The sequence below is a fragment of the Hyperolius riggenbachi genome, chromosome 11, assembly GCF_040937935.1.
Source record: "Hyperolius riggenbachi isolate aHypRig1 chromosome 11, aHypRig1.pri, whole genome shotgun sequence".
In the NCBI taxonomy this organism is placed as follows: domain Eukaryota; kingdom Metazoa; phylum Chordata; class Amphibia; order Anura; family Hyperoliidae; genus Hyperolius; species Hyperolius riggenbachi.
The window spans coordinates 136,501,103-136,524,338 of record NC_090656.1 but is presented as its reverse complement, the minus strand read 5'-3'; the positions used below and the strand labels follow the sequence as shown (position 1 = coordinate 136,524,338).

At 45.4% G+C, this 23,236-nt stretch overlaps 1 protein-coding gene across 1 annotated transcript in view; it reads right to left on the bottom strand.

Moving 5' to 3' along the window:
• The window catches only part of POLA2 (DNA polymerase alpha 2, accessory subunit), a 99,921-nt gene that overhangs the window by 55,817 nt on the left and 20,868 nt on the right, over positions 1-23,236 (bottom strand). Inside the window, exons 4-6 of the mRNA XM_068261128.1 lie at positions 14,453-14,538; positions 12,222-12,279; positions 304-410 (exon numbers count right to left, since the gene is read on the bottom strand). Of these exons, the coding sequence (XP_068117229.1) occupies positions 304-410; positions 12,222-12,279; positions 14,453-14,538 (251 nt within the window). The remainder of the gene's footprint in view (positions 1-303; positions 411-12,221; positions 12,280-14,452; positions 14,539-23,236) is intronic.

The window sequence follows — 23,236 nt, the reverse complement described above, 5'->3', positions numbered from 1 at the left end:
ACTGTAAATTATTTGAAAAAGACTGGTGGCTCTACAGCTCCTAGAAGGCATCATTTTCTGGAGAAAAGAACACTGCAAGTATCACAGAGGTATTTTTTGCTTTTGCCTGCTGTATGATACATATTTTCATAGAGTTCCGGTCCCCATCACAATATTCTCTTGCACCCACCCCTGCATTTACAATCTAGAGCAGACATTTCATTCAGCTATTGTTTGCTGTATTCATTTTCATTCCATAACAATAGTTTAACAAGGTTGCTGGGTGGATGCATTGCCGTTTTATAATTCATGCAGAAGTGATACCTAGGTGAGAAGCTGGTTGGTGAAAATAGAATCTGAATGTTTCGATTTATGGAGATCCGTTTCGATTGAGGATTCTCTGGAGTTGATAAATTTCGTTTTTGTGACCCCTGTAGAGAAGGAAAAAAAATAATAAAGGTTGGATTATTCAAATGAACTAGCTTTACTGATCCAAGCATTAATAAACGCTTGCATACATTAAAAGAGTAGGGTTAAAGTGACTTGTGGAATGAAGAGTGACAGTCCCTAATCATTGATAATATGGTTGTGCAGATGCCAAGCCACACAGATTTATTTGGAGGTGATGACTAGTCCTGGTTAGATCTACTGAATATGTGAATGGCCCTGCACCCACCGCTGACCAACTCTGTCACCATCACTGGTATGTTTTCACTTGCTGTGCATGCTCACTCTAATTGGAAGGACTAACCATATCCATGCCTTATCAAGAAAGCACATTGTTTTTATAATCGCATAACAGCAGTGCCAGGCTATTTTGTTTTCCTCAATTGTTTCAATAGTACAGTACATGCATGTATCCTGGCATGTAAGGAAGACAGAGACCCCAACATTCTAAAACTAAGAGGCACTGTAACAACAAAGTAAAATTGGGTATACTGAATAATGTATTACATTCTACTATAATTATCCTGGTTTCAGCATCAGAAACAGTACTGAAATCTACACTGCTCAAAAGGGGCCACCAAAATAAGACATCCTAGATCTGAATGAATAAAATATTCTTATTACAAGAAAATATTTTGTTCTTTAGATACCTGAATGTGCCGACAACAAAATCACACAAAAATTATCAATGGAAATCAAATTTATCAAATCATGGAGGTCTGGATTTGGAGTCACACTCACAAAGTGGAAAAAACAAACTACAGGATGATCCAACTTTGATATAGTGTCTTTAAAACAAGACAAAATAAGGCTCAGTAGTGTGTGTAGCCTCCACATGCCTGTATGACATCCCTACAGTGTCTGGGCATGCTCCTGATGAGGTGGCAGATGTTCTCCTGAGGGATCTCCTCCCAGACCTGGACTAAAGCATCCATCAATTCCTGGAGAGTCTGTGATGCAACGTGGCATTGGTGGATGGAGCAAGACATGATGTCCCAGATGTGCTCGATTGGATTCTGGTCTGGGGAACGGGCAGGCCAGTCCATAGCATCAATGCTTTCATCTTGCAGGAACTGTTTACACACTCCAGCCACATGAGGTCTAGCATGGTCTTGCATTAGGAGGAACCCAGGGCCAACCGCACCAGCATATGGTCTCACAAGGATCTCATCTTGGTATCTAACGGCAGTCACGCTTCCACTGGTGAGCACATGGAGGGCTGTGCATGGTCATGCTGGAGAATGTTGCAGGCAGCAGAACATTCTCCATGGCGTCTCCAGACTCTGTCACATCTGTCATGTGTGAACCGGCTTTCATCAGTGAAAAACATAGGGTGCCAGTGGCATATTTGCTAATCTTGGTGTGCTCTGACAAAGGCCAAACGTCCTGCATAGTGTTGGGCTGTAAGCACAACCCCCACCTGAGGGCACCGGGCCCCCATACCACCCTCATTGAGTCCTCCTTCTGGAGTTTCTGACCTTAGCAGACACATGCACCTTTGCTGCTCGGTGAAGGTCATTTTGCAGGGCTCTGGCAGTGCTCCTCCTGTTCCTCCTTGCACAAAGGCAGAGGTAGCGGACCAGCTGCTGGGTTGTTTCCCTCCTACAGCCTCCTCCAAGTCTCCTGATACACTGGCCTGTCTCCTGGTAGCACCTCTATGCTCTACACTACACGGAAAGACACAGCAAACCTTTTTGCCACAGCTCGCATTGATGTGCCATCCTGTATGAGCTGCACTACCTGAGCCACTTGTGTGGGTTGTAGACTGCGTCTCATGCTATAACTAGAGTGAAAGCACTGCCAGCATTCAAGTGACCAAAACATCAGCCAGAAAGCATAGGAACTGAAAAGTGGTCTGTGGTCACCACCTGCAGAACCACTCCTTTATTGGGGATGTCTTGCTAATTGCCTATAATTTCCACCTGTTGTCTATTCCATTTGCACAACAGCATGTGAGATTGATTGTCAATCAGTGTTGCTACCTAATGCTGGGAATACACGGTTCGTTTTTGCCTTCGTTTAAACCTTCGATTCGTTCGGTAAACGAATCGAGTGTTGAAAACGTATGTGAAAATAGTCATAATCTCATTATAGTTTCGATTAATAGACCCCAAAAACGAACGACTAGTGATCGAACATGTTTGATATTATCTCTCTTTATCCATCTAATCGAGCCATTGGTAGGCTTGATGGCTGTTCAGATCGATTATATATTCGTTTATGCTAGTCCGTCCCTGTAAAAAGGGATTTTCGTTTCGTTTCTTTGCAGCCTTCGATCATTGGAAAAACGAAACCATCAGAATCGGAAAAAAAAACTAAACCGTGGGTGGTGATATTAACCGTATGACTGATTATTTCGGGATCGAAAAGGACAAAAGGCACAATCGAAACGAAGGTTTAAACGAAGGCAAAAACGAACCGTGTATTCCCAGCATTAGTGGACAGTTTGATTTCACAGAAGTGTGATTGACTTGGAGTTACATTGTGTTGTTTAAAGAGGAACTGTAACATAAAAAGATCCCCTGGGGGGTACTCACCTCGGGTGGGGGAAGCCTCCGGATCCTAATGAGGCTTCCCACGCCGTCCTCCATCCGTCAGGGGTCTCGCTGCAGCCCTCCGTGGAGTCCGGGCAGCGGTGACGTCAATATTTACCTTCCTGGCTCCTGCGCAGGCGCTCTGACGGCTGTCGGCTCCGAACTACACGGAAATACCCGATCGCCGTCGGGTCCGCTCTACTGCGCAGGCGCAAGTTTCCTGCGCCTGCGCAGTAGAGCGGACCCGAATGAGATCGGGTATTTCCGTGTAGTTCGGAATGGAAAGCCGCCACAGCGCCCCCGCTGGAGCCAGCAAATGTAAATATTGAAATGACAGTCGGCACAGTCGCCGGCTGTTCGGAGGGCTGCGGAGAGACCCCCGTGGGACAGAGGACGGCGTGGGAAGCCTCATTAGGATCCGGAGGCTTCCCCCACCCGAGGTGAGTACCCCCCAGGGGATCTTTTGAATGTTACAGAGTCTCTTTAAGTGTTCCCTTTATTTTTTTGAGAAGTGTATATATTGCTGTATATTGGTATGTAACCCCATTTTCCCAGTGATGCTTAGCCTAGGTTAAGCAGTCACAAGCTTTCCAGTACACTTTGGGAGACTAGCCAGTTGTTTCTGCTCACTTCGGAACACAAACATTCTGCAGTGGTGCACCTTGCCAAAAATAAAGATGTCGCTACATATGATAAATTTAAAGTCAATGTTAATTGAAAAAAAACCCAAAACAGATACTTACCTAAGGAGAGGGAAGGAGGATAAGCTCATCCGAGTCACCAGCCTCAGAAATCGCAGGTTAACAGCAGCTCAGATTAGAGACCAGGTCAATGCCACACAGAGTTCTAGCAGCAGACACATCTCTAGAACAACTGTTAAGAGGAGACTGTGTGAATCAGGCCTTCATGGTAGAATATCGGCAAGGAAACCACTGCTAAGGACAGGCAACAAGCAGAAGAGACTTGTTTGGGCTAAAGAACACAAGGAATGGACATTAGACCAGTGGAAATCTGTGCTTTGGACTGATGAGTCCAAATTTGAGATCTTTGGTTCCAACCACTGCATCTTTGTGCGAAGCAGAAAAAGGGAACGGATGGACTCTACATGCCTGGTTCCCACCGTGAAGCATGGAGGAGGTGGTGTGATGGTGTGGGGGTGCTTTGCTGGTGACACGGTTGGAGATTTATTCAAAACTTAAGGCATACTGAAACAGCATGGCTGCCACAGCATCTTGCAGCGGCAGGCTATTCCAGTCGGTTTGCGTTTAGTTGGACCAGCATTTATTTTTCAACAGGACAAATGACCCCAAACATACCTCCAGGCTGTGTAAGGGCTATTTGACCAGGAAGGAGAGTGATGGGGTGCTGCGCCAGATGACCTGGCCTCCACAGTCACCAGACCTGAACCCAATCGAGATGGTTAGGGGTAAGCTGGACCGCAGAGTGAAGGCAAAAGGGCCAACAAGTGCTAAGCATCTCTGGGAACTCCTTCACGACTGATGGAAGACCATTTCAGGTGACTACCTCTTGAAGCTCATCAAGAGAATGTCAAGAATGTGCAAAGCAGTAATCAAAGCAAAAGGTGGCTACTTTGAAGAACGTGTGTGTGTGTGTGTGTGTGTGTGTGTGTGTGTGTGTGTGTGTGTGTGTGTGTGTGTGTGTGTGTGTGTGTGTGTGTGTGTGTGTGTGTGTGTGTGTGTGTGTGTGTGTGTGTGTGTGTGTGTGTGTGTGTGTGTGTGTGTGTGTGTGTGTGTGTGTGTGTGTGTGTGTGTGTGTGTGTGTGTGTGTGTGTGTGTGTGCACCTCTGCCTGGATTTTGACTACTCCATAATTTTTATTGGAAGCCTACAATTCTGGAAAAACAATGTACCCCTTTTGACTTCCAGACAGAAATGCCCTGCCAGAGAGGTTAAGGGCAGTAAACAAGGCTACCCTCAGCCTGCTTAAAAGTTAAAGCCTGTAATGACAGACCCAACTAAAACATTGTTATCCAAGAGGTGAGATTCTCTTACACTGGAGCAAGCAACCCTCCCCACTGATGACCCCACATAGCAACTTATGACCTCACATACACTAGTTGCAACATTCAGAAGAATTCCAACTAGATCTGGAGTTATTGGGTGTAAAATCACATGCTTTGCTCTGCAGAAAAGACTGGGCAAGCTCTGATCAACTGTCTCTAATGGCAATGCAATTTACTTATAATGGTAGCCTTTGTCCTTTCTATACCCCTCCCCTTTCATCTCTCTTCACATACTGCATTTTATAAGGTCATTAAGCATTTGAAAACTCAGAAAGAAGAGATTTAGTTATTTTTGTCGGGTCGGGTCCGCTCTACTGCGCAGGCGCAAGTCTCCGGCGCCTGCGCAGTAGAGTGGACCCGATGGCGATCGGGTATTTCCGTCTATTTCCGAGCCGAAAGCAGCCACAGCGCCCCCGCTGGAGCCAGCAAAGGTAAATATTGAAATTACAGTCGGGCCTGTCGCCGGCTGTTCAGAGGGCTGCAGCGAGACCCCCGTGGGACAGAGGACGGCGTGGGAAGCCTCATTAGGATCCGGAGGCTTCCACCACCCGAGGTGAGTACCCCCCAGGGGATCTTTTTGAAGTTACAGAGTCTCTTTAAGGTTTTGTGCTACATATTCACAGTGAGGCCCATATGCAATTAACTTTTTGTCCTGAGTTTTCTCCTAGGAGATAATTTATATATAGGTTAGATAGGTGCCTGCAGTATAGATTAGATAGGTGCCAGCCTGCAGTATAGGTTAGATAGGTGCCTACATTATAGGTTAGATAGGTGCCTACATTATAGGTTAGATAGGTGCCAGCCTGCAGTATAGGTTAGATAGGTGCCTGCAGTATAGGTTAGATAGGTGCCAGCCTGCAGTATAGGTTAGATAGGTGCCAGCCTGCACTATAGGATAGATAAGTGCCTGCAGTATAGGTTAGATAGGTGCCAGCCTGCAGTATAAATTAGATAGGTGCCAGCCTGCAGTATAAATTAGATAGGTGCCAGCCTGCAGTATAGGTTACATAGGTGCCTGCAGTATAGGTTAGATAGGTGCCAGCCTGCAGTATGGGTTAGATAGGTGCCAGCCTGCAGTATGGGTTAGATAGGTGCCAGCCTGCAGTATAGGTTAGATAGGTGCCAGCCTGCAGTATAGGTTAGATAGGTGCCTGCAGTATAGGTTAGATAGGTGCCAGCCTGCCGTATAGGTTAGATAGGTGCCAGCCTGCAGTATACGGTAGGTTAGATAGGTGCCAGCCTGCAGTATAGGTTAGATAGGTAGGTGCCCCGCAGTATAGATTATCTAGGTAGGTGCCCCGCAGTAAAGATTATATAGGTAGATGCCCTGCAGTATAGATTATATAGGTAGGCGCCCTGCAGTACAGGTTAGATAAGGTGGCTGCAGTGCTGGGGAGAGCGGGCATAGTTGTTAAAAACTCACGTGTCTTCACCGATGCTCCCAGCTAAGCTATCATCTATTTCCTCTCCCGCCATCTGTGTATTGGTAACAGTGCCCCCCTGTGGTGACATGCGGTCACGTAATCATAGAGGGCGCTGTTACCAATGCACAGATGCTGGGAGAGGAAATAGATGGTAGCTGGGAGCATCGGTGAAGACACTTGAGTTTTAACAACTACGCCCGCTCTCCCCAGCACTGCAGAGGGTGCGGGGCCTCCTCAGGCGCGGGGCCTGGGGCGATTGCCCCACTTGCCACCCCCAAAGGCCGGCTCTGCCCCAGGTATATATAGTTCTAATGCCTCACCTCGTATATCCTTTAAAGGACAACTGAAGTGAGATTGATATGGCGGCTGCCTTATGCATTTCCATTAAAACAATACCAGTTGCCTGGCTTTACTGCTGATCTATTTGGCTGTAGTAGTTTTTGAAGAACACCAAAAATAAGCATGCAGCTAATCTTGTCAGATCTGACAATGTTAGAAACAGCTGATCTGCATATGTTTGATCAGGGTTTAGGGCTAAAAGTATTAAAGGCAGAGGATCAGCATAATAGCCATGCAACTGGTATTGTTTAAAAGGAAATAAATATGTCAGACTCCATATCAGTCTACAGTTGTTGGTTAAAGAGACTCTGTAACAAAATTTTCAGCCTTATTTCCAGGGCTGTGGAGTCGGTCCAAAAATCCACTGACTCCGACTCCTCGGTTTAGGATTCCACCCACTCCGACTCCTCTAATTTGCATATTACAATCTTGTTGATTGAAAGTATGTAACATGAAATTCGTCTCTTAACTGCCAACCCTTAGGAATTTAAAAAAAAAACTGAAGTGAGAAGGATATGGAGACTGCCATATTTATTCCCTTTAGTCATAGACTAAAACTAGTCCTTGGTAAGCGTACTTGTAAAAGGTACAGGCTGGAACAAAGAACATCTATCAGGCCATAGGCAATGTAACTGTGGGTACATGTAAGAGTGATGCGCAGGTACTCTGCAGGGGAATAAGCAAATTCTTCCTCTATTACACATTCTTCATGCACAATCTGAACCAGGTTTATGGGTGATAAACAACACCTCTGTGTTCAATGTGCACAACATTCTCAGTGGATTCCCTGCAGCTTTGTGGAGAGTGCATATGTAGAGTATAGTACTACTGTGTAACAAAGTAAACCTGAGACAGATGAAATTAAAGTTTTATACATACCTGGGGCTTCCTCCAGCCCCCTTCAGGCTAATCAGTCCCTCGCTGTCCTCCCGCCACCTGGATCTTCTGCTATGAGTCCAGGTACTTGAGCCAGTCTGGCGTAGTGTGCATGCACACACTCCGCCGCCGGGAGCGTACTACACCTGCGCAGCACTGTTGCGCAGGTGCAGAGCGCTCCTGGCTGTGGAAGCGGCATGCGGCCGGACTGCGCTGACTGGCTGAATTACCAGGACTCATAGCAGAAGATCCAGGTGGTGGAGGTGGACAGCGAGGGACTGATTAGCCTGAAGGGGACTGGAAGAAGCCCCAGGTATGTATAAAACTTTCTTTTCATCCTTCTCAGGTACCCTTTAATTCGTAGTCACCAAACCAAATTTTAACAACATATCAAATTATTTGATTTCATGAGCAAAGAGAGTGCGTACATTTGCGTAAATCAGAATCAACGCAGAATTATTTCCATCTCATTGACCATCTCTATTAGTGACACGGCTACACATTAGGCTTTATACTTACAGCATAGATGTTATTTCGTATATATGAGATTCCTGTGTACACATCATATATGCAGACTGACTAATGTGAATAGCTTCTATATATAAAATCAGAGCCGTTCAATGTCAGTTCTGTGATGAGCAGAGAACGAACAAAGAATGTCCGTTCTCAGCTCAAGTGGGAACACAACCTTCTAGATCTAATTTTGCAAAAATATGTAAAACAGAAAATCTTGTTTGCAGAAGATGTGCAGGATCTGCTGCAGGTCCTTAATTGGTTGCTGAAAAGTACATTTCCCAGGATAATTTTCTTGATCCACCATTTAGCCCTGCTGATATTGCAGTTTTGACTACTATTCTGAAAGATGACAGGGGGTCTCTTTTTGACTTTTATTTCAAGAAAGACAAAAAGTATTATGCAAGCTTGTATTATAATAATAATTCCTTTTTTTGTATAGCGCTTTTCTCCTGTCGGACTCAAAGCGCTTATGAGGCAGCCACTAGAGCGAACTCAGTAGGCAGTAGCAGTGTTAGGGAGTCTTGCCCAAAGAACTCCTTACTGAATAGGTGCTGGCTTACTGAACAGAGAACGAGATTCAAACCCAGGTCTCCTGTGACAGAGGCAGAGCCCTTAACCATTACACTGTCAATTCCCTGCAATCATTAATTGATTCACGAGTATGCAAATCTGAAAAGGCTTGAGTGTTCTTAACAGCCTGGAAGGGAATGTTGTACTCCAAATCTCCTCCTGTGCCAGCAAGAAATCTAGCCCGCAGAGCGTTGCATCCAGCCCACAGAGACTTGCATCCAGCCCCAGAGCTTTGTATCCAACCCTCAGAGACTTGCATCCAGCCGGTAGTGTTGCATCCAGCCCACAGAGTGTTGATTCCAGCCCGCACAGTCTTCGCTCCAGCCCGCACAGGCTTCATTGGGATTTCAGCCAATGGGCCCAGCCAGGTGCTCCGCCAATGGTCCAGATCCCTGATGTTGTTCAGCCTGCTGCTTCCCTGTCTGAAGCTCACCAGCCTGCTGCCTTCCGCTTTGAGTCAGCCAGGAAAAAAGCGCAATATAAATGTTATTAGTCTTGTCTTGTCTGTCTGAAGCTCACCAGCCTGCTGCCTCCCTGTCTGAAGTTGCTCAGCCTGCTGCTGTCCTGCCTCAAACTAAACAGTATGTTTCCCAGCCTGCTGGTCTTCAGGTCATTGTTGAGCCTGATGTTCTGCCGGATGCTTTCTGGCCTCCTGCCGTCCAGCTTCCTGATGCTCAGCCTTGGATCCAGCCAGTTTCATGGTTCTCTGCTGACCCCCAATTTATGCAAACTTTGGTTGGCATGCATTCCCTAAAGACTTTAGGCACCCTGCTCCCGCAAGCTATTGCTGGCATCCTGTTTGCAAAGACTTTTGATGATGCTCAATTACTACATGCTCGTGCTGGCATTCAGTTTCCTCCCGTTTATGCTGCTGTCCAGTTGTTACAGACTTGTGTTCCTACTGCTACCTGGACATTATGGACTTCTACTGCGGCACAGCTATCACACACTTTGTCTGCTGTTCCTGCTCCTGATGGCTTCCAGTCTGCTGTTCCTGCTCCTGATGGCTTCCAGTCTGCTGTTCCTGCTTCTGCTGTTCCTGCTCCCGATGGCTTCCAGTCGGCTGTCCCTGCTCCTGACGACTTCCAGTCTGCTGTCCCTGCTCCTGATGACTTCCAGTCTGCTGTCCCTGCTCCTGATGACTTCCAGTCTGCTGTCCCTGCTCCTGATGACTTCCAGTCTGCTGTCCCTGCTCCTGATGACTTCCAGTCTGCTGTCCCTGCTCCTGATGACTTCCAGTCTGCTGTCCCTGCTCCTGATGACTTCCAGTCTGCTGTCCCTGCTCCTGATGACTTCCAGTCTGCTGTCCCTGCTCCTGATGACTTCCAGTCTGCTGTCCCTGCTCCTGATTACTTCCAGTCTGCTGTCCCTGCTCCTGATGACTTCCAGTCTGCTGTCCCTGCTCCTGATGACTTCCAGTCTGCTGTTCCTGCTCCTGATGACTTCCAGTCTGCTGTTCCTGCTCCTGATGACTTCCAGTCTGCTGTTCCTGCTCCTGATGACTTCCAGTCTGCTGTCCCTACCGATGGTATCCAGTTCAGTGTTCTTCCTGGTGGTGCTCAATTTGCTGCCCAGCCCATTACATCTGATGATCTCCAGCCTGTTGCCAAGTCTACAGTTTTGCCTGGTGGTTTGCAGTCTATCAAGAGGTTGATACCGGGAGATCAATACAAGATACAGGAGGCAAGGAGCTAGGAGCAAGGATGGGTGATTCTGCATGACTCTTTCAAGTCACTTACTGTCCAGGTTCTCCAGTGTCCAGCTGCTCAGTCTCCAAAGATTTGTGGTTTTGTTTTTGAATTATATCCCTCCCTGCCCACCCAGAATTGGCACCTGTTGCCTGCTCTGCCATGGTATTTGCTGCCTACCGTTTTGCCTGATTATTGGGACCCAGGTGGGTGTAAGTTGGAGGTCTGGGGGAGCGTCCAGAGGCTGCTCTTAAAGGGGGGGGGGGGTAATGTCATGCTGCTTGCTGTTTGAATTCCTGCTGGTGTCACACTATAGACTTTACATGAACGTCTGCTGTCCACCAGCAGAGATCTCACCTCATCTCTAGAACTCTGTGAACGGTCACCTGACCATTGTGCAGTATTTAACGCTGCCTCTAGCAGAAGAACATCACTAGATCCTTTTGTGCTGTAGGCCTTGTGCTCTGGTCACCCATCCTTGTTCCTAGCTCCTTGCCTCCTGTATATTGTATTGATCTCCCGGTATCAACCTCTTGCCTTGTCTGACTTTTCTCTTGCCCACTGTCTGTATACGTCTGATATTCTGATCATTAATCCTGGCCTGTACTACTATTCTCCTGTGTGCTGATACATGTCTGTATATATTGTATTATTATTGCTATTGTATATATTGTGTGATCCAGGTTCCTGTGTGTGGCTATTGTGTGATCCAGGTTCCTGTGTGTGGCTACTGTATATATTGTGTAATCAGTGTTCCTGATTGCTGCTATTGTACATATTGTGTGACCCGTGTTTTTGCATATTTACTGTAAATATTAGTCAGGGTGATATCGGGGCACTGTGGTCATATTGTACGATTACATGCATATTGTTTGTATGTGTATACATGTTAATTTGCACTTCTGAGAATAAACACATTCATTCACCTTTAAATTCAATCTGTGCAGACCTCAGTATTTCTTTACAAGTGATCTCTTATTCCTGTTTTGCCTTGATAAGCATCTGCATGCACAGATCTTTACAGGAGGTAATGCATCTGTCCCAGGCTACAGCCGGATGACAGTGGACAATCGGAGCGGACACTACACTGTCCGCTCCCGCTGGCCTCTCGTGATCATGCTACAGATGGGAACCGAGCCTCACTGTCCAGAAAGGTCATCAACACAGGACTAACGGTTGCTCATGGACAGCTAGGTAAAGACCAGGACTTCTGTTGTGCTCCATTTGTGAATTCTCAGGTACTCAGGAAGGCATCTAAATTATGTGTGGGAGGGTCCTATTCAAGATCGGCCTACTGACATTTAAATCACTACATAATCTGGGCCCTGGATATATGAAAGAAATGTTGCAGCTGCGTATCAATCCCTGCAATCTCAGATCCACAGGTTCTAATAATCTAGTCATACCCAAAGTCCACCTGGAAACGTTTGGTCCCAGAGCCTTCTGTCATGCCGCTCCTACATTATAGAACTCCTTACCTCAGCAGATCAAGGGAGCTCCATCTCTGGACGTGTTTAAATCCAGACTGAAAACGCACCTGTTCAGTTTGGCATTTGCAGAAATATAATTTTTGTTGTTTGAATACTTCATCCTACAACCAATTACTGAATGTGAGAGAGCCTAAGCGCTTTGAGTCATATGGGAGAAAAGCGTTATAGAAATGTTATTGTTTTGTGTGGATACACCTCTTGATATCTGCATTTCACATAAATTAGAAAGTTCATGCTCACTGTAGCCATCAAACTACCGGCACAATGAATTAAGAGCAAGCCTGACAATTTTACACATTTACTCCAATTTCAAGTGTTTAATGGGCAAATACTGACCTTTGAAGGTGTGGTATAAGAATCCAGCAGGTTTTCCTCTTCAGTTTCTACCTCAATACTGTAAGAAGAGTAAAGGATGTATACAATGCCAGACACATTCTTCCAGCTGTAAAAACAGAGCTTATAATGTAATGTACCCCAAACAACTTCCAAATCTGGGCACACAAACATACAGGTAGCAAATATATGGCAACCTCACTGCTAAGCAGAACTGCAGATCCAGTCTCTTTAGAATTCAGAGGCTTCACCCTCCCGAGGAAAGTACCCCATAGGGGCACTTTTAAATCTTAAAGGTTTACAAAGTGCACACCACATCACCGCACAACTCCTTTGTTATGCTGTTGCACCTCCCCAAATCATACATATCCTGTAGCCATATTCAGAGCTGGCAAGCAGCCATCATCTTAAACTACCGGTAGCTCAAGTGTATGGTTTCAGCCAATGCATTAAAACGATGTTACCACAGCAGAAAGGATTCTTAGATTAGCGGGAACTGTCACAAGACAGACGAGTGTAGGTAGGGAAGAGGGATGCCTGCATAGAAAGTGCCAAATGATAGCACCCCTCATCTAAACTACATACCCGTCAATAGCACTGTGTCCAACATGTTTACTCTAACTCTAATGTATTCTTCCATTCCACCCAAATGTGTCAACATGTCACATTTTATAACCGTTACCTACCCACACTTCATCTAATCCAAACCTCCTAAAATCTTACCTTTCCTCCCCCTCATATATCCTCCACACTTCCCTTATTCCACCCTCCGGAGTCCCATCCACCCCAATCTATAATTTCACTCCACTATGCTACCTCATCTTCACTCACCTACCAACCGTTTACATCACTTTGTCCACCAACCATATCTTAACTGACCGTACTGTGTTCAAACCCATCATCACCTACTTAACACTCATGACTTGCACACCATATTACCTTACGCATCCACCCGTAATTTATTTTCCCACCTTATAGTGTCCAGGCCGGTTAACTTTCCAACACCTCATCTAATAACTCTATCCTCTGACCTGGAAACACTTAAACCGGCGCCATGCTGTTTTAGCACGGGATTGCTTTCTGGGTGCCCGCATATCATTCATTTATGTTTATACCAAGACTGTGAAATTAGTACATAAAACCTTCACCTCCCACTTTTATTTATGGTACCTCCAACTCCTTTAATTGCAAATACAAGAAACAAAATGTAAGTGTACCCAGTATTGAACGTCAATCCAAACAGCAACCAATACCCATTTCCCATGAGAAATATTTACCTTTTCTCGAATAAACAGGACATCTATATTGTTAACATTGTGATAACCCCCCCCCCCCCCCCACAGTGTGAAGTCAGGGCCATGACCCTAAAATGTTGCTGTCTGTGAACCTTGTTGCATTGTGGAAAAAAAGAGCTATTTCCAACTGCCAAGCAAGCAGTATCTCCATCTGTGCAAAGAACGCTCAGCAGACAAACATTTTACAGAGATCATCTGGCAGAACTAAAGAGGTCGCCACATGTGCTACATTTCAGAATGTAAAGCGGGCTGAGAAAAGATTTTACAATGGGCAAACAGTGAGTAAATAAAGGCATATAGTAAAAAAAAAAAAAAAAAAAAAAAGGACAAAAAAAAAGAAACAAATTTTTATTCATTACTTTATTTTTACTATAGTTCCTCTTTAAAGCGGATCCGAGATGAAAACCTAACTATAACAAGTAACTTGTCTATATATATCTTATCTAAAGTTTAGATAGTTTATACAGCAAATCTAGCTGCAAACAGCTTTAATAGAAAATGATTATTTCTTCCTGTGATACAAGGACAGCAGCCATGTTGTTTGTAAACATTACACAGAGGCAGGCTTATCTGTATCTTGATCACTAAGCCTGTGAAAAAAACCTAATCCCCCCTCCTCCCCTCTGCCTCTGAAATCAATGGCTAGTAACACCTTCTCCTCCTCCTGCCCTGACTGAGCTCCCATGAGCCCTTGCTACTGCCAAGGCTCTCTGAAAACCTGTGGATGTGGTTTATTTAGTTTATCGGAATTATAGTATTAAAACAAAAACAAAAAAAAAGTATTTGGCTTGAGGAATGCTCTATAAACAATAGGAAAGGAATACAAGTATGCAATGAGTAAAAGTTCACTTCGGATTCACTTTAAATCTCACCTTTCCTTGCCACAGTAGTGTACATGTCAAATCATATAAAATCTGGAAACATGAATAAGAAGGATACAGTTCTTGAATGCTGTTAATATCCCTGTTGCCACAGTGTTTCTCCTTCTTCACATTCTGGCGTTTTACATTTTTCTTATTGAAAACCTGAAAATAATAATACACATATTGTTACACCGGTTATTTTTCCCCCCATACGTAGTTTACTTGCAAACAGTGATTCAACTACCAGTGTATGCTGTCTTTAAACAAAAAGTAGTAGGTAGGTTTTCTCTTAAAGGACGTCCGAGGCCAGACGACCAAAAATAGATCAGTACCTGGGTGCTTTTTGTCCCCATAGAGGACGCCATCCGCACCCTCCGTTACATTTGGCCACCATCGTTTTCACAGTACTGGCCCCAGGTCGGGTCCCGACCCCACCGCACGGGTTATTTCATTATTCCCCTCAAAAAAATGGCTGCCAAGCTGAGCCGCAGCTGCGCAGTACGCATGGATGCGAGTGCGGCTGCGCAGCTCTCAGCCCTCCTCCAGCCGCGTCCTCCTATGCGTCCATCGGGAGTGCTCACATCGATCACTTCACGCAGCTGGAAGAGAGCTGAGCAGCCGTACTTGCGTTCATGAGTACTGCATGTCTCTCCCCCTCTCCCCACCCCTCTGTCTTCCTTCACTGAGAAGAGCGGGGAGAGGTGGAGGTGGGACCCGACCTGGGGCCAGTACTATGAAAACAATGGCAAGACAAGACAAGACACAGAACATTTATATCGCGCTTTTCTCCTGGCGGACTCAAAGCGCCAGAGCTGCAGCCACTAGGACGCGCTCTATAGGCAGTAGCATTGTTAGGGTGACTTGCCCAAGGTCTCCTACTGAATAGGTGCTGGCTTACTGAACAGGCAGAGCCGAGATTCAAACCCAGGTCGCCTGTGTCAGAGGCAGAGCCCTTAAAGAGAACCTGAACTGAAAATAAAAAGTCAAAATAACCATACACAGGTCATACTTGCCTCCTGTGTAGTCTACCATTCAATCTCTTTCTCCTCTCCCGCATCCTGTTTGTTCACTGTGATCAATGGATTTCTTTGTCCTCCATTTTGAAAATGGCCATTACCCCCTAACAGTTTTCTGGTCAGCACACTGTTAAACTGTAATATCACCCACTTGAGCCATGGGGAAACATGGACATTACCTTGCACATTCAGTTGTAACTGACAGCTGCTGATATATAACTGACAGCAACTGGTATATTTCAGTTCTGACAAAATATTGTCAGAACTGGATGGGATCACTGGAAGAAGAAAATGGTGAGCTTCTGAGAGGAACTGACGGTGAGGTTAGTATGTAATATGCATTTGCAGCTATGTCATGCCTTTGTTTTAAATAATGTTCCTCGCTTCAGTTTCCCTTTAAAGCGGATCCGAGATGAAAAACTAACTGTAACAAGTAACTTGTCTATATATTTTATCTAAAGTTTAGATAGTTAACACAGCAAATATAGCTGCAAACAGCTGTAATAGAAAATGATTATTTCTTCCTGTGATACTGTCACAGGACCCCCTAGTGGTCAGACCTCAAATTGCCTTCTAATCGGTTTCAGCACACAGACCATGCAAGCTTTGGCCGCGATCTTTGCGCAGAAACCGACAGAAATTTGGGCAGGAGCCCGACCAGAAGGGAGCCTGTGAGGTACAGGTAATTACAACTTACACACGATTCCAGGGTATCTGCCACCACCTCTGTTACCATGGGACAGAGGAGCCCGCTGCCTGTCTGAGCCTAGATCTACAAATAAAAACGGTTAAAACACGCTGTATTCTGTCTAGCCAACAACAAACAATAGTAGCGTCTCTTCAGAGATCTGGGATCAGTTTCGGTGTGTGTGCTGAATAATAGGGTAGCTAGAACAACAACTGACGATAGCGTCGGTTTATTGAAAGCAATATAAATAATTAATATATACAGACAATTATTAAAATCAACAATTAAAACAGTAATAGCCAGTATGAAAAATAAAAGAAGGGAGAAAAAATACTTAGTTCCTGGAAAGATGTCCTTTAGTGGGAAAACTTGTAAAGTTCTTGGTTTCAATCAAAGTTCAGAGTTCCGACCAGGTGGATGCCAGCATATCCTCAAGCTGGCACAGATGAAATCAAGATGATGTTTCAGGGTGGAGGACACTGAGTTTGGGTTCTCTGCCATTCTTATGCCCCTGATTCAGTAGGAGGGAGTGAGGGCGGGGAGCCACACACCCCCTTAGAAGATGAGAGGAGCCCTCCCCTTGTCCTGGGGACCAGAAATCATATCGAACCATACATGGGCTCTATCTCACAGAACGGTACAGGTCAGGGCAGATTTATTAACATTTTCAGGTCTGTCTCGATTTACCCAGCGCCCTGATACCAGACATGAGGGGTGGGACCCCTGTGGTATCATCAGGGCACTTTCAAACTGCCTAACTGGCAGTCTTTACCTCAGAATGTTCTGAAACTTCCTCAGAACCAGCACCGGGACTCATGCTACACTTCCCCCACATTTGGCGAAGCTGCCATCTCAGGAACCACAGAAATATGACAGATCTGGGAAGTTATTGATTATGCTATGAGAACAGGTTATTCAGGATGTGTGCTAGCTGCTAGCAGCTGGCTTCCCTTTGATCCTTACCAGGGAGCAAGGTGTCAAGACCTCCCGGGGATTCGTAGCCTGCCTGGCTGAACCTAGGCCTCCTTATCACCCTTTGGTTAATTAACATCTACATGAGATCAGCTAGGTGTCACCTGGTTCCCAGAACAGAAAATAGAATTCATGCCTCCATGTTATTCTGCCTTCCACAGGGAATATGTCCAAGCTAATTAACACCTCCCCCCAGGCTTTTACTCAGCTAAGACAAATCCCCCAGCTGTTCCTAGGCAGAGGGAGACTACACATCAAATCTTGGTTTAACGATTTGTGTCGCAAAGCGACCGCAATTGCGTTTTGGCCAACTGGGCGTCGCCCGGCGTCACAGATACAATGACAGCAGCCATGTTGTTTGTAAACATTACACAGAGGCAGGCTTATCTGTATCTTGATCACTAAGCCTGTGAAAAAAACCTAATCCCCCCCTCCTCCCCTCTGCCTCTGAAATCAATGGCTAGTAACACCTCCTCCTCCTGCCCAGACTGAGCTCCCATGAGCCCTTGCTATTGCCAATGCTCTCTGAAAACCTGTGGGCGTGGTTTATTTAGTTTATAGGGAATTAGAGTATTAGAACAAAAACAAAAAAGTAATTGGCTTGAGGAATGCTCTATAAACAATAGGAAAAGAACACAATTATGCAGTGAGTAAAAGTTCACCTCGGATCCACTTTAACCACTAAACTATTCAGTCACCACTATATGGTGGTGAAATGTAACAGAGGGTGCGGGTGGCACCCCTCTATGGGGACAAAAAGCACCCAGGTACTGATCTATTTTTGGCCATCTGTCCTCGGAAGTCCTTTAAAAACAGAAAAACTGTACCTGAGCTGGAATACTTTATTATTTATGAGCTCTAACAAAAAAAAACTTAAAATAATATTAAATACTGATATCAATATTAAATACTGAGATTTTAAAGTACACCTCAAGTCCCCAAAACTCCAATATTCAAACTGCAAAAGGGCCGTGGAGTCGAAGTTGGAGCAATCTTTGGGTACCTAGAGACACCTAATAAATGTAGACCGTAGGGCCCCGTTCACACTTGCGTTTTGGCATGCAAACGGACCGGATCGTATCAGGACCTGATCGGGATTGGAACCGTACGGTTCCGATCCGGATCCGGTCCGTTTGCATCAGGACTGCTTCAGGCTGCCATCCGGATCCGTGGGGAAAAAACAAAAACAAAAAAAACTTAAAATTTGTTGGGGTCTGCAGAAGGTGCACCTGTAGAATCAGGTCCTCCGCTGTAGGCCTCACCTCCACCTCCGACATACTGCCAAAACAGCTCCAGCACGTGTGTCACTGCTGCTCCACTCCAGATATCCTGGGCTCATGTGTCCCCATCCGAAATGGCCGCTATAAATCCTCATAGGAAGTGGGGTAGAACGTCCGGTGTTGTCTCCAGTGTGTTCTGTGCTTCCGTTTCCCATTGGTTTTCTGTATCCGGATGGTGCAGTCAGGCTCCGGTCCGGGTGCGTGGGCCGGATGAGCCGGACCAAAAAATAGCGCATGTTGGAAAAGTGTCCGGAGTCCGGATCCGGTCCGGCTCCATACTGTACGGAACGGACGCGTGTGAACGTCCGCATAGCCTTTGCATTGATATGCGGAACGTACGTTCCGTTTGTACAGTATACGGTCCGGATCCGATCATGCGGATCCGGACAGGGAACGCTAATGTGAACCGGGCCTAATTAAAGAGACTCTGAAGCTTAGAAAAAAAAAAAAAAAAAAAAACAGGTTTTTACTTTAGAAAGCTGTTTAACATAATTGCCCCACCTAAAACGCCACATATCCCCGCGGCTGAAAATTCCTTAAATCACCCCAAACTCCCTGGGCAAAAATTCTCGACTTTCCTGGTCGTGGATTTTGCTGCCAGCAGTGCCCGGGGGGAGGCAGAGCTTTGGGCTGTAGCTCTGCCTCCATGCACGTCAATCCACGCATATCTCCACCTCTCCCCGCCCCTCTGTCTTTCTTCACTGAGAGGGGCGGGGAGAGGCTGAAATCCGTGCCGATTGACAGGAGTAGAGGCAGAGCTACAGCCCAAAGCTCTGCCTCTACAAGGAAGGAGCCCCAACAATGTACCCCAGGGAGTTTGGGGTGATTTATGGAGTTTTCAGCCGTGGGATGCAGCGTTTTAGGTGGGGCAATTATGTTATACAGGTTTTTAAACTAAAAACCTGTTTATTTTCTAGGCTTCAGTCTCTTTAAAAGAGAAAATATGATCAAATAGTCTATTTCTCAGATAATGGTCACCATAAATAACATACACTCACCTAAAGGATTATTAGGAACACCATACTAATACGGTGTTTGACCCCCTTTCGCCTTCAAAACTGCCTTAATTCTGAGGCATTAATTCAACAAGGTGCTGAAAGCATGCCTTAGAAATGCTGGCCCATATTGATAGGATAGTATCTTGCAGTTGATGGAGATTTGTGGGATGCACATCCAGGGCACGAAGCTCCCGTTCCATCACATCCGAAATATACTCTATTGGGTTGATATCTGGTGACTGTGGGGGCCATTTGAATACAGTGAACTCATGGTCATGTTCAAAAAACCAATTTGAAACGATTCAAGCTTTATGACATGGTGCATTACAACAACAACAACAACAACAACAAATAACATTTGTAGAGCGCTTTTCTCCCACAGGACTCAAAGCGCATAAGCATGGCTCCGACCATCGTGGTACAGAGGAAGAATTTTAAAAGTCCGGAAATGCCAGGCTAAATAGGTGGCTTTTCAGTCTGGATTTGAATAGCTCCAGGGATGGTGCTGTCTTTACTGGGTGTGGCAGGGAGTTCCAAAGAGTAGGGGCAGCATGACAGAAGGCTCTATCTCCAGATTTTTTGAGGTGCACTCTGGGAGTGACCAAGTTTATAGAACTTGCTGATCTGAGGTTATGAGAGGTGTGGTGCAGCTTCAGCAAGTCCTTCATGTATCCAGGGCCCAGATTGTGCAGGGATTTGAATGTCAGCAGTCCAATCTTGAAGAGTATTCTCCATTCTACTGGTAGCCAGTGCAGTGAGCGAAGGATCGGTGTAATGTGACAGTGACGAGGCTGGTTTGTTAGCAATCTGTCAGCAGCATTCTGCACTAATTGCAGTCGACGCAGGTCCTTTTTGGGGAGGCCAGCATAAAGGGCATTGCAGTAATCCAGCCGTGATGTGATGAAGGCGTGAACTAGGGTTGGAAGATCCTCTGGGGGAATCAGATGTTTAATCTTTGCAATGTTCTTCAGATGAAAGTAGGAAGATTTAACTACAGATGAAATTTGGTTTCTGAAACTTAAATCCCCATCGATTAGTACGCCAAGGCTGCGCACAAGGTTGGAGCTGTTTATGTCTGAATTCCCAATCCTGATTGGTGTTGCTTTAGGATAGAGCGGTTTTGATGGCGAGCACTGGCTTTGGACAAAGAGGACCTCAGTTTTGTCAGTATTCAGTTTCAACCAGTTATTCATCATTGCCTGTAGCTCAGCTAAGCAAGAGTTTATTTTTAGAGTAGGGTCTGTTCCACCAGGTTTGAAGGACAGGTATAGCTGTGTGTCATCGGCGTAGTAGTGGTACGTCAGGCCATGTCGTTGGATAAGTGTACCGAGTGGCAACATGTAGATTGCAAACAGCAGAGGGGATAGGATTGATCCTTGTGGCACTCCGAATTGTAGAGGTGCAGGTTTGGACATTATGGCCTCGATTCATCAACACTTAGCAAATTTGTTAACAACAGTTTGGTAAAATACCGAATTTGTTAACTTCATTTCAGGATTCATCAAAGTTATCTACAGCTGTCAGCGAACATTCGTTAACGATTCGGTAACGATTCGCTAAAACGGAAGAGAGTGCAATTCATGAAAAAGAAAGTGGGCGTGGTTTAGCGTTACATTTAGGATTAGTTATCTCCTTCACTGCTCTGTCGTTATTCCTGTCAGATCATTGCTGACAGAGAAGATGGAGCCATTTGAAGTGGTTATGTATCAGCTGAGAGTGATTCAAAGGCGCAGAAGGGCAAGAATAAGGTCTGCAACCATATAAATTTGTAAGAGAATAGATTTATTTGCTATAACACGACATCTGCATTTCTCTTGAATCATCTTGTAAGAGAACACAGGCAGTGCCAGGGTTAACTAATTTTGCTAGCTGCACTATAATTTTTTAGAAAAGGCTCCTATCAAATTGTGGGATTGTCCCAACCACTTCCAGAATCCTGGTCCAGGTGTTACACCCTATTTAGAATGTTGCTACGTAGTGCTCAAAGGACTGCCTTTTACCCACAATTCCATGGGAATCTTATGGCCTTGTGTTAAATTACCGCTGTAAAATGGAAATAGACACGTTACCGAATGTTTACCGAATTGTTATCGAATTCACACCGAATGCCGAAAAACCTTGATGAATACAACTAGAAATCGCTAAACTTCGAATTCGGTAATTTAACAAACTGGAAAAAGTTATCTCAAAGACAATGATGAATCGAGGCCTTTAGGTCCTAGGGATACTCTCTGTGTTCTATCAGCCAGGAATGATCTGAACCACTGGAGGACTGATCCACTGATGCCACAGTACTCCTGCAGTCTGTTAAGCAGGATTTCATGGCCAACTGTATCAAAAGCCGCTGAGAGATCCAACAGGATTAGGATGGAACATTCCCCTATGTCCCTTGCCATGAGCAGATCGTTGCAGACTTGGATGAGGGCTGTTTCACAGCTGTGGTGTTTCTTAAAGCCAGATTGTAGAGGGTCCAGGATGTTGTTTACTGACAGCCTGGTTTCAAGTTGCAGATAGACAGCCTTTTCAATAACTTTACCTAAGAAGGGGAGGTTGGAGACAGGTCTGTAGCTGCTCATTGCATCTGGATCCATGGAAGGTTTTTTAAGAAGGGGCTTGATAATTCCTTCTTTTAAAGAGGTAGGAAACCTCCCTGCTTGCAGAGAGCAATTTACTATTTTGTGAAATGCTGGGTCAAGCGGGTCAGGGCATTTCAGCATATGTTTAGTTGGTCCAGGGTCCAGGTCGCAGGTTGTCTGGCGGAGACGACAGAGGATGTCTGAGATCTCTTCCTCACTAATACTTTTGAAGTCAGTCCAGGGTGTTAGGTTGTTTTTGCAGCTATTTCCAGGAGTTGCATGAGTCTTGGGTGCTGTGGACTGAATGAGAGACAGAATAGAAGATACTTTGACAGCAAAGTAGCAAGCAAATTTCTCACATAGCTCCTTTGAGGGAGTTATAGTAGGCTTTAGGCAGGATGGGTTACATAGTCTATCAACTGTGCGGAATAGCTGGGCTGGTCTGTTGGCGGCCTTTGCGATCTCCTGTGATAGGTAGGAGGATTTTTTTTTTGGTGATCGCTTTTTGGTAGCTTTCCAGGTGAGAGACAAGGGTGTGTTTATCTTTTGGATTCTGAGATTTTCGCCACTTCCTTTCTAGTCTGCGCATTTCTTTCTTTAGGTCCTTTAGTGAGCTGTCAAACCACCGTGCATGGTGAAGTGGTGTAGACCGTTTAATGCGAACTGGAGCAAGGGCGTCATAGGCAGATGACACTGCATGGTTGTACATCAGGACCATGGAGTCTGGGTCTGCGCAATGATTGGTTAATGTGTCGAAGTTGAGGATATTCTGAACGTGCTGGGGTGAGACATCTTTCAGAGAACGGTATTTTATTAGTTCTTTCCCTCTGTGTTTTATCGCTGGTGCTGTCAGAGAGAAGTGGATGGTGTGGTGGTCAGACCATACCACTGGGTTTATATCCATGTGTGATATTAAAAGTCCACAATGAAATATAAGATCCAGGGTGTGCCCTTTCTTGTGGGTGGGGAGGTAGACAGCCTGAGAGAAACCCAGCTCACTCATTATGAGAACTAGTTCACTTCCTAGACGTGAGGAGTTATCTTCCACCCATGCATTAAAATCTCCCAGAATGATCCATCTAGGGTGTTCCACTGTAAGGCAGGATAAGAGTTCAGAGATTTCTTTAAGAAAGGCTGGACCATTTTTTGGGGGGCGGTATATGAGCAATATGTTGATGTTTACTTCTGCTGACAGTTGGGCTGCAAGACATTCAAAGGTTTCAGTGGGGCCTATGGCCAGGGGCCTTATGTTCAAAGAGGATCTGAAGCATATGGCAACACCCCCACCCTTGTGGACTTGTCTCTCACAGTGCAAGACTGAATAATTGGA